Here is an 11,549-nt window from a genome sequence, read left to right on the forward strand (position 1 = left end):
AAAAATTGTGGAAGGAGCCAAAAATACGCACGCAAACACATGCACTTCTTTATGCACGTACACTGCACAGGGAGAGAGTAAGTGTAGTAATAACAGTAGTTTCCGGTTTCTGCCCGCGAGACGGCGAGGATTCCGTTTCTTCTCGGCAAAAGGCATTCTGTTATTTCAATCCTCTTCTTTTTTTGTTTTTGTTGTTGTTGCTCTCTTCGATTCTTATTCTCATTTTTACTGAATCGTTAATCTTTCCAAAACTTTAACTTACTAGAACTAGTTAACTTTGTATTGTAAATGTGCATAAAATCTTATGAAAATCATGACTCAATGTAATGATTATATTTAATTACTTGCTATCAATAAGTCATAAAATCTTAAGTTTCAATTATTAGAATTTGCTTCTTCATTTAATTACTCGCAGATAATAAACAAACAATATTCTGTTAATTCGCTTATATTCACTTTTTACTACATTATTGAATATTTTATGCGTCTCAAAAGAAGATTAGAGTCATTTTTCAGTCATCATGTTGATACGAATCAAACTGATTGATTGATAATTAGTTGATATCAAAAAGTGATAAAATATTAAGCTTTCATGATTAGAATGTACAATTATATTAAATTCATAATAGTTATTATGTGATTTTTCAATTAACATGATTTACTGAAAGTGAAAACGGTTTTATTATCTTATTATCATTATTTACTCAATTCTTGTATGTCTCAAAAACGGCGCTTAAAACCTTTGATAGTGATAATCGTGTCATAATGACGTGACACAATAATCAAAACTAATCTTATATTTTGTTACGTTTTTTTTGTGTATTATCGAAATTGATGTAATTGAAAGAATAATTTGTACTTTACTTTAAATGTTACTATTTTACTTGAAACTTTATTGAAATTATTCCAGTCAATTAAAGATTATAGTAATGTTTAGTCTATTAAATGATTATGATTGAGCACTTTTAGAATCTGTGTGTGTGTTCCTCTGGTGATAATTTAATTGTATTTTATTTGGACAATGATATCTTTAATTATTGTGGTAATAATATTTGAACTGTTTGGGATTAATGTCGTGGACACAATTGGATTTTTTTTTGTTGTAATTGGAATAATATGTATTGAGGGTTGTCTTCTTGTCGATTTGCAGAGACTGCCCTCTGGTAACGTCTTACGTGTGATGATGTATTTTTATTTGTTTTGGTTATAGAGTTGTTGTTGTTGTTGTTGGTGTTGATGATGATGTTGGAGAAGAGGTTGGAGAGGCGAATGGAATGCGCGCGGTTTTTCCGCTTTTATCTCTTTTGACATATACGCACAGGAGGATGGCGGCGGCGGCGGAGGCGAAGATGAGGGGAAGATTATCATCTCTGCAGAGCGCAGCACTTCTTCTGCACTCCGCCGCGTCCCGTCAAGATTCCGTTCGCGGCAGCGTCCGACGCGCGCGTTTTTCCTGCCGACATCCGTTCGCTTCGGACACCCTCCTGTCCTTTCGACCCCGTTTCGCCATCACCAGCAGCAGCACCATCATCATCTGGAGAAAAAAAAGACATTGCAAAACATCGTCATCGTTTCTTCATCATCATAATCATCGTCGTAGTCGTCTTCGTCGTGATCGTGATCATCGTCGGACTGTCAGCCGCTTTCGGGTGCGTGCGGCACGTGATCCTCTCCTTTTGGTAAAATAAGCGTGGCCGAAGGAAAGAAGGAGCCGTGGAAGTGCGAGAGGTCAGCGAACCAAAGATAAAAGATGGAGGTTATTAAATTACGCCGCGGATGATGTTGTTGTTGTTGTTGTTGTCGTCCATCGGCGGAGATGATGATGATGGTGTACAGTTACTTCGGCCCGGCCAGGAGGAATGCATTTGGTGGAAGAAACACGGAAGAGGAGACGGTGCGCCGCGCTGACGACGATTTCCGCAGCCGAAGAAGTGGTAGTAGTAGTAGTAGTAGTAATAGCACCAATAACATTTATAGTAGTAGTAGTACAAGCAGCAGCAGCATCAGCAGCAGAAGCAACAGCTGCAGCAACGGCAATAGAGGAAGTGGAAGTAGTCGAGGAAGACGTAGTAGTAGACGAAGAAGAAGTAGTAGAAGAGAAGAAGAAGTAGAAGCGGGGCATCCGCCCACTACTCGCACGCCGCGCCATCCAATCAGCGTCGACCGCTCGCATTGAAACTATATTGGAAAAAAAATATTTTCGCGGCTTATTAACTGCTGGCACGCACTCACATACCGCACACCAATAATCCGACCTCCTCCTGCCAAGACGTCTCCTCTTCTCCACACACTTCTTCACTTCGACACCGACACTACGACCACCAACAACAACAACAACAAGAAGAAGACGAAAACAATCCATCAATTGCATCAAAGTGATTCCGAGAATCGAATTTGGAACTTGTAAAATCCCGGTGCAACTACAACTACAACTACCATCATCATCAACGTGAAGCAGGAAGCGCACACTCTCAACACCTGAAGACATCCAACAACAAAACGCACATTAGGAAAGAGAGAAAGAGACACGCACAGAAACAAACAAACATACACCGTAAGTCCATTCAATGCACTTTGCTTGTGACCAAGATACAATTACAAAACTTGACCCAAATCAAAATTAAAGCTTACAAACTGGAAAAAAAAGAGTAACAAATAAAAAATAATAATAATAGGAAGAAGGCAAATCGAAGGAAGAAATCGATGCGTATTTATAAATAAATGGGAACCTTGAGGCGCGCTCCTCCTTCAACAAGAGATAGAATATGTGCATGTGCATGTGTGTATTTATGTAACGACAATGCTGATTTGGGTTATCTGGTGATAACAATTCAATGTGATTTTTATTCTCGCTTCTTTTTTTTTATATATAAATATGTATATTTTGAACGCGAACGTTTTGCAAATCTATGTGTATTTTCTTTTTGCAGGTGATGTATCTGTTCGACGAGTTCCTGCAGCCTTTCGAGGTGAGCCTTCTGGTCGTGATGATTTCGTATTACCTCTTCGGCCAGAGGAGTTCGTGGAAGGCGCGTCTCTCGTCGACGATGCTCAGACACAGCAGTGAAGTGCCCGGTCCTCTGGCTCTGCCCGTCTTCGGTTCTTGTTGGGTTTACACGGCTGTCGGCGGTTACAGCTTCACCAGGGTGCACGAGTTCTACAGGGACATGTTCCTGCAGCACGGACCCATCGTCAAAGAGGAGGCCCTGTGGAATGTGCCGGTGATTAGCGTGGTGGAACGATCGGATATCGAGAAGGTGTTTCGGAGCTCCGGAAGGTATCCCATTCGTCCGCCCACAGAAGCGATCGCCCATTACCGCAGAAGCAGACCGGATAGATACGCCAGTACCGGAATGGTCAATGAACAAGGTAAGAGATTTGGAAATTATGCAAATATTCAGTATATTAATTGGATTTGTTTCAATTGAAAAGGTGCAAGCTGGTATCATCTGCGCTCGAACCTCACCAGCCATTTAACGAGCACCAAGACCATCGCATCGTTCTTGCCGCAAGTCGAGGAAATCTGCGGCGATTGGTGCAGCCTTCTCGATCAACTCAAGGACCCCAAAGACCTCATCAGTAACGTTGAAGTGCTGGCCAGTCGGTTAGGTCTTGAAGCTATCTGTTCGCTGGTTCTTGGAAGGAGGATGGGTTTCCTCTACGAAGAAGCCGATTCTAAACTCACGTATCGCCTGGCGCACGCCGTCAGCAATCATTTCGGCGCCTGCAGAGACACATACTACGGTCTCCCGCTGTGGAAGCTGTTCCCAACACCGGCCTACAAGAAACTGGTGGAAAGCGAGGAGGAGATTTACAATTTGGTGTTGGAGATTATCGAATCCGCGGATGAGGCTTCGATGGAAAGTGCTGTGTTTCAATCGGTGCTCAAGGCGGACGTTGACTCGCGCGAAAAGACCGCTGCCATCGTTGATTTCATCGCGGCCGGCATTTACACGATGCGCAACAGTATGGTGTTTCTTTTGAATACGGTGGCCAACGATCCGAAGATCCAAGAAGCCATCCTTCAGGACCCGACCGGAGCCTATGCCAAGGCCTGCGTGAACGAGACCTTCCGATTACTGCCGACCGCAAATTGCTTGGCGCGCGTCATCGAGAACGACCTGGAGCTCTCCAACTATAGGATTCCCAAGCATTCGGTGGTTCTGTGTCACACGGGATTAGCATGCAGGGACGACAGGAATTTCCCGCAAGCGGAGAAGTTCATACCGGAGAGGTGGTTGGACGATGCGAAGCAGGAAACAACTTCGGTGGGCACCTACCTCGTGGTTCCCTTCGGTATCGGGCGTCGAACGTGTCCCGGTAAACGGTTCATCGAGCAGATCCTGCCGATCGCTCTTCAGCACACCGTGCGGAACTTCAAGATGGCCAACGTGAATCCCCTGGAAGTACAATTTGAGTTCCTGCTGGCGCCAAAGGGACCCATCAACATGGTCTTCGAAAAACGGTTTTGAAGATACAAACAAAAATATTATTCAATATAAAAGGCTGTGTTTTGCATTACATATCTATATATATAGTATATATAATTTCTGACTGAACTGAAAAAGTGTTATATTTGTTAAGTTTTGTTCCATTAAATAAAAGAGTTATTAGTTGATAATAAATAGATTTTATTTTTATTGTAATTTTTGTTTATTTTCTTTATTTGTACAATGTTTTCAGGGAGTCGTAGAAACGCTCTCGGGCAGTTGTCTGGTTTGCATATCGTCGTAGGCTATGGTGAAGACGCTCTTCTTCTGCGCCATCGTCGGTCTCGTTAGAGCGATTCCGGAGTCACCGTCTTCGTTGGGCAGACCCACCACTTCGAATCTGTTCTTCGAGTGCTGGATTAAGGGATGCTCAGGGCCATTTCCTATAGGCAACTCGACGTTCCTCTGAGCAGGTTGCGTTGCCGATAGCTGTCGCTTCGAAACCTTCGTCGCGGAAGTCTCCAGGCTTCCGCCCTCCACCTTCGCCCTCCTCGGCTTCTTGCTGTACCATTCCATGTACCTGGAGGAACCTCTCTTCGATTGCTTCTGCTTGGACGTGAGGTCGTTGTGGCTGCTCGAAGATTTCAGCTGAGACGCGATCTCCTTCCGCTGCAAACCAGTCTCGGAGTTTCTGCGCGGCGTCTCCTCCTCCACGCTGTCCGTGTACGGTTCCAAAGAATCGGAAATCTCCTGCAACACCTCTTTGCGCAGCGACCTCGAGGATTTCGTGCGACTCGACGAGTTCGACTTGAGCTGCTGTCTCATTAAACTGGTCTTCGTTTGGGCAACGATCTGCTCCGTCTCCGATTCCTCCTGAATGGGAGTGCGTATCTTCCGTTTAACATTCAACTTCTTCCGACGCCTGGACTTTTGGTACTTTTCCTCTTCCTCGCTTCCGTCGCTGGCATCGTTGTCGGAGCGCGTTTGCCTCCTGGGTGGTCTCAGATAGAGCGGTTCCGTTTGCGTGCTCACATTCTGATCGGTCTGCGTTCCGGCAGGAAGCGATTGCGTTTCCAAACGCAAATCCTTTTCCCTTTCCGATAGGATTTGTCTGAGAAGAGCGTTTTGCTGACGAAGGCTGGCTTCTAAAAGCTCGTGCTCGCTCTGAATTCGATTCAACGTGTTTTGCTGGTACGCCGATGCTCTGGCCTCGGTTTGCTGCTGATCGATAAACCTCTTCATCAAAATATCCTTTCCGCTGTCGATCACGTAAGCTTCCGGTATTAACGTGACCGGACGCTGCTGCTGCTGCTGCTGTTGATCTCCACCTCTAGTGATCAGCCTCAAGATATCAGCGTTGCCTTCGCGTATATACAATTGATCCCTTCCGACCTCCTGGTTCTTGTAAGACATCTTTCGAACCTCACCGCGCTCGGAACCTCGCTCCAACTCGTGCCTCTTGATCGAATCAACCTCAACTTCTATGAGATTATGCTCAGGTGTCCATGCCTCTCTACGTCCGTACCATTCGGCAACTTGAACCGACTTGTTCTCTTGATCCTTGATCACCAACTTCTCCACATCCGGCGTCACTTTTCGCCTCCTCTTTGGGGCTACGTACAGAGGACAACCCTCGATAATGCAGCACAGGATCAGAATCAGTGCAATCAAGATGAGCAACAGCAGCAACGTTAACAGAAGCCACCACAGATTTGGGTTACCAGCTTTGACAACTACCTCCTTGCTCTCCCTATCCTTCGTCTCTTTGGTGTCCAAAATTCGTCGGATGTGCTCCAAATCCACCACAGAATTGCTCGCAAAGTTGACAGTCGTCTCAACGATGCTCCTGCAATTAATCTCACATAAACAATAATTAAGTAGATGACCTTGGTTGGAGTTTAGAGCAGGCTATTGACCGATTCGGGCCACGCGCGCGCTTTATTCCAACCGATCGCATCATGCAAAAATTAGTTACCACAAATACATTAATTTTTCATCAAATAACAATCAAGGAACTCGAATCAAACAAATTTAAATTATTCGAATTAATTAAATAAATAATTAGTTTAAATTTATACTGCCAATATAATCCAACATTTTCATCTGAATGTTAATGAATCGTTAATGATATTTTAATGTATCGTTAAAAAAACAAAGTATTTATGAGACTTAAGATTAATAAAATTAATTTTATGTGAAACTATTTTTTTGTTTACCTTTCGCCTCCACTTTCGCTGACATCGAGTACTCCTTGCTGATTGTACCCATCGTAATCCCTGATGGAATCAACTTTGACGTCCGCTCCGACGATGCCGCTCAAGTACTGCTCGACGTCCGCTTTATTCCTGTTCCTTCCGGAAACGATGAAAACCATCTTCCTGTTTCCATCGGGCGGATAGATGCGGATCTCGCATTCGTTCCAAAGCGTGGGAACACCACCATCGTAAGCGCGTATCTTGAAGACGCCCACTTCTTTTCCGTTCCAAACGCCTTGGACCCTCAGCTCGCCGTTGACCTCATCCAGCGTTAAATTCTCGTGGACACCGATGATTTCGTACTTGACGTCATTGTTGGGCGCGCTCACGTCTTTGTCGAGGGCCTTCACGAACGCCGGAAACGTGAAGCTCCTTCGATCCTGATTCAGGATGAACTCGTAGAAGGGTTTCTCGAAAATCGGAGATTGATCGTTCACGTCCAAAACGTTGATGGCCACAGTCGCATTGGCTTTATTACCTGAATTATCTTCGGCTTGAACTTGGAAAGCGTATGCGGCTATGCTCTCCGAATCCAAGGGTTGCGTAACAGTTATCACGCCGGTCGTCGGGTTTATGTTGAAGTGATCGCTTCCGGTTCCCAATAGTCTGAAGCGGATGTCGTTACCGTCGACGTCGCTCGCCGTCACCTTCAGCACGCTGCTTCCGGGTTGTGTGTTTTCCGGGATATCAGCGGCGAATTCGCTCCTCGGGAACTTCGGGGCGTTATCGTTGGTATCCGTTAATCTGACTGTTAAAGTCGCCGAGGCCGTGTGGTTTCCCTCCGTCAACTCTTTGGCGAGTATCTCGCAAACGACGGATCTCCTCCGCTCGAAGTCCAACAGAGAATTGTCGCTGACCTTGACCATAAACTTGGAGCGGCCTTCGATGACGTTCGGGGAAACGGCGAAGGTCCCATTGTTGTTCAGCAGAGTCAGACTGAACAGCACGCCCGGCTGAGCTATGAACTCGGCTTTGGGGATGGTCAGGATGGTGCCGGGCGGTGAATTCTCCTCCAGATCGACGGTGAAATTGGTCGAAGAGAACCGGGGATTCGACGCCGTCGGCTGCGGAGCGATCAAAGCCAGACGGACTGTGGTGGATTGGGCGGCCGGTTCGGTCGGTGAGGATCTCACCTCTTCGGCGACGACGGTCAGGATGATCGGGACGTTCGAATGCGATATCGCCTGGATCTCGTTCAGAGGTTTAGCCAATCTCAGTTCGCCTAAGATCACCAAAAAGAAAAACGAAAAGAAGAGAAGAGAAATTAGTTTCACTTTCGCAAGAAATTCGCGTGCGTGGAATTGGAACGCGACCGGAAATCCAGATGGCTTATCTGCGACTGGACACGAACTCCAGGCTAAAGGGAACGGCGCTCCACGCCACCATCATCGATCCGCACACTCTTTTTTCTTTTCAAGCAACAACAAACAAAACAAAAAGATTCCGTTCGTTAAACCTACCCGAATTGTATAATCCCCAAGAAACTCATTTAGGAATCGAATAATAACTGAAATTCTTAAATCTTCATCAATTCACGCACTTCCCGCTGAAAGGTTGTGATATATTTTTTTATTATATAAGCCTTTATGGAAAGTTCCTTTTTTTTGTAAATTAAAGTCAAATTTATCAAGAAATTACAGTTTAGTTAAAAGTGTAGAAGTGTTCGCAGAAAATCATTAAAAAAGTTATTAAATTGAATTTTGTAGAAAATTTGTCACGAAATAAATGGAACGTTAAAATTTATATAAACTTTTCAAATTAAAGCTAAATTTATCAAGAAATTACAGTTTAGTCTAGAGTGTAAAAGTCTACGAAGAAAAATATAAAATTGAATGTTTTACAAAAAAAAAGAAGTATTTTCTTAATAGTTTTGCAATTTCCACAGAAAATCATTAAAAAAAGCTATCAAATTGAATTTTTTTAGAAAATTTGTCGCGAAATAAATGGAACGTTAAAATTGTTGTTAAAATTTATATAATTTTTTCAAATTAAATCCAAATTTATCAAGAAATTTCAGTTTAGTCTAGAGTGTAAAAGTGTACGAAGAAAAACTTAAAATTCAATGTTTTACAAAAAAAAAAGAAGTATTTTCTTAATAGTTTTGCAATTTCCTTCAAGAAGTATTCAAGAATGCAACCAATTTGCGAATTCGAAGAAAATCTCGCTGATTTCTGCTTCGATCAGTGCGAATTCACTTTTTCTATATAGCACACTTCAATGTTAAAATTTTTGTTAAAACGTTGTTAATCGAAATTTTTAGATTTTTTTTTGTAAATTGAAGTTAAATTTATTAAAAAATTATAGTTTAGTCGAAATTGTAGAAGGATTTACAGAAAATCATTAAAAAAACCTATCAAATTGAATTCTTTAGAAACACAAAAGTTAAAATTGTTGTTAAAATTGATATAAATATAATAAGATATGCTGGTAAATTTTATAAATTAAAATTTATCAAGAAATTACAGTTTAGTCTAGAAATGTGGTAAATGGAAAAAAGCTAGCTATCAAATGAATTTTTTTAGAAAATTTGTCACAAAATAAATGAAAATTGTTGTTAAAATTTATACAAATTTTTGAAATTAAAGCCAAATTTATCAAAAATTACATTAGTTTAGAGTGTAAAAGTCTACAAAGAAAAACATAAAATTGAATGTATTACAAAAAAAAAGAAATATTTTCTTAATAGTTTTGCAATTTCCTTCAAGAAGTATTCAAGAATGCAACGAATTTGCGAATTAGAAGAAAATCTCGCTAATTTCTGCTTCGATCAGTGCGGATTCACTTTTTCTATATAGAAATGATCGTTTTGATTTTCCTTTTGCTTGGATAATCGCCAAGAAGACTCATTTAGGAAACGCATAAAAAACGAAAGTATTCGCCGAATTCTAAATTCTATCTCGCGCACTTCCCGCTCAAAGGTGTGATATATTTATATAAATATATAGATAGATTTTTTTTCATTACTTAATTAGTAGCCTCAAGGTAAAGCAGATTTTTAATGGCATTCGATTCCTCGCCTACTTCCACTTCCAATCTGCAATTTTCTATCTCTCTCTTACTCATACACACACACAAACAAATTATTCAAATTCCAAATAGAAAAGACAAAACTTCGCAGCAGAAAGATACAAAGTTGATGGCAGCTATCATCATCAGATTTATCAATCATAACCAGTCGCAGCAGTGATTTCTTTGCCTTTTTTGTGTGTGTGTTGTTCATATCAAATTGCTTTGGTCTTTCGCAGCCTCCGCTCGAATGCTTAACATGTGTTTATAAAGTAACCTTTCTCTCTTTCTGTTTAAGTCATTTTTCTTTTCTTTTTTTATTCTTCGATGTTATTTTTCCTTCCTCGTCTCTTATTAATAAATCTATCGCGCGAGTTGCTTGAACTCTCGGACTTAAATAATTGATGCAGCGAGAGAAACGTAAATTAGCCCATCAATAAATTAAGCAGGCCGAGGGATCCGATGAAACAAAACAAAAAATGCGTGCGGACGAGGACGATGGGAAGAGATGCTGATGATGATGACGACGATCGTGGAGGATAAGGAGGAGGAGGAGGAGAAACGAGACGGTCGGCATGGAAATGAGATAAAATAAGATAATTAAAATAAACGAACGCGTGTGTGTATATGTATGTATATATATATGCATGTGCGTACATTTTATTTGCGTTTGAGTGCGTCTTGGATGTTTGTGAGTATGTCCAGAAGAGTAAGATTGTAAACCAAGAGAGAAAGAGAGAAAAGAGCTTCAAACTAAAATTAACATAATTGCGCCCCAGGGCCGTTGTTATTCGGAGATCTCTCTGTTTGAACGTCGTATACATACACAGGGTGTTCCAAATAATCAAACACCGAAAATGCAATTGCATTCATGTATTACAATCATCAAACTTCTCATTATCATTATCACAAACCAAATATATCTTCTAATTGATATTTACAAAAGAAAAGCAGATAAAGTGTTTAAAAATAACGTTTCATGTTAATATTAGTTAAGATTACAAATGAATTTAGTTCAAATGAGCTAGAGCTAAGAATTGGGACGTATGAATGGAAAGAGAAATAATTGTAAATGGTTTGTAACTAAGTTACGCTTCACTATTTGTGACAACAACAGATTATATAGTTTTATTGATTAGTCGTCAAGGAAACGAATTTAAACAAAACGCAACAAATTCGATGAATATTTGTGTAAATGCAAGATGCAAATATTTTTACGTAATTATAATTACTTGTATGTAAGAGAAAAAAATCTGTAGATTTAAAAACAATACTTAATATAAATTTAAGGTAAAGAAACATTATTATTTGAATTCTAATCGAAATTGTTAATAAGATTCAAATTACTTTTATAAATATTATAAAAAAAATATCTAAATTTTAACACTTAATAAATGAAAAAAAAACTGTAGATTTTATTGGTTTAGCAAAAACAATACTTAATATAAATTTAAGACAAAGAAACACTGACAAAAAAAATTTGAATGTTTGAAATTTGCATTAATTGCATAGTTATTCGCTTCTAGAAATTTTAAGTAAAAAATTTAACATATCAATAAATCTACCATCAAATTCAATGTTAAATAATCGATGTCTCTTATTTCAATAAGATAAAACTTATTAATTGTATTTAACAATTATTATGTTATTACATTGTTTTATTAAAAAATCAAAAGTTAAATTGGTTGTTAAAATTTACTAAATTTTGAAAATTAAAGTCAAATTTATTAAGAAATTACAGTTTAGTCGAAAGTGCACAAGTGTTCGAAGAAAACCATTGAAAATAGGCATCAAATTGAACTTTATTAGAAAATTTGTCAAGTAATAAATCAAAAGTTAAATTGGTTGTTAAAATTTA

At 40.2% G+C, this 11,549-nt stretch overlaps 2 protein-coding genes across 2 annotated transcripts; one reads left to right on the forward strand and one right to left on the reverse strand.

Annotated features, from left to right (window-relative positions):
* Positions 1 to 2,963: 2,963 nt before the first annotated feature.
* On the forward strand, positions 2,964 to 4,518 carry LOC108563010 (ecdysone 20-monooxygenase; the record flags this gene model as incomplete). Its single annotated transcript, XM_017921550.1, has 2 exons — positions 2,964 to 3,369; positions 3,433 to 4,518. Coding segments are annotated over 2 exons (1,446 nt in total), but the record flags the coding sequence as incomplete, so codon positions are not given.
* Positions 4,519 to 4,679: 161 nt separating this feature from the next.
* On the reverse strand, positions 4,680 to 8,042 carry LOC108563018 (cadherin-86C-like; the record flags this gene model as incomplete). The annotated part of the gene is made up of 2 exons (XM_017921562.1): positions 4,680 to 6,276; positions 6,647 to 8,042. Coding segments are annotated over 2 exons (2,993 nt in total), but the record flags the coding sequence as incomplete, so codon positions are not given.
* Positions 8,043 to 11,549: the final 3,507 nt, after the last annotated feature.

This window comes from Nicrophorus vespilloides, unplaced genomic scaffold, assembly GCF_001412225.1.
Source record: "Nicrophorus vespilloides isolate i.1.1-1 unplaced genomic scaffold, Nicve_v1.0, whole genome shotgun sequence".
NCBI classification, from domain to species: domain Eukaryota; kingdom Metazoa; phylum Arthropoda; class Insecta; order Coleoptera; family Silphidae; genus Nicrophorus; species Nicrophorus vespilloides.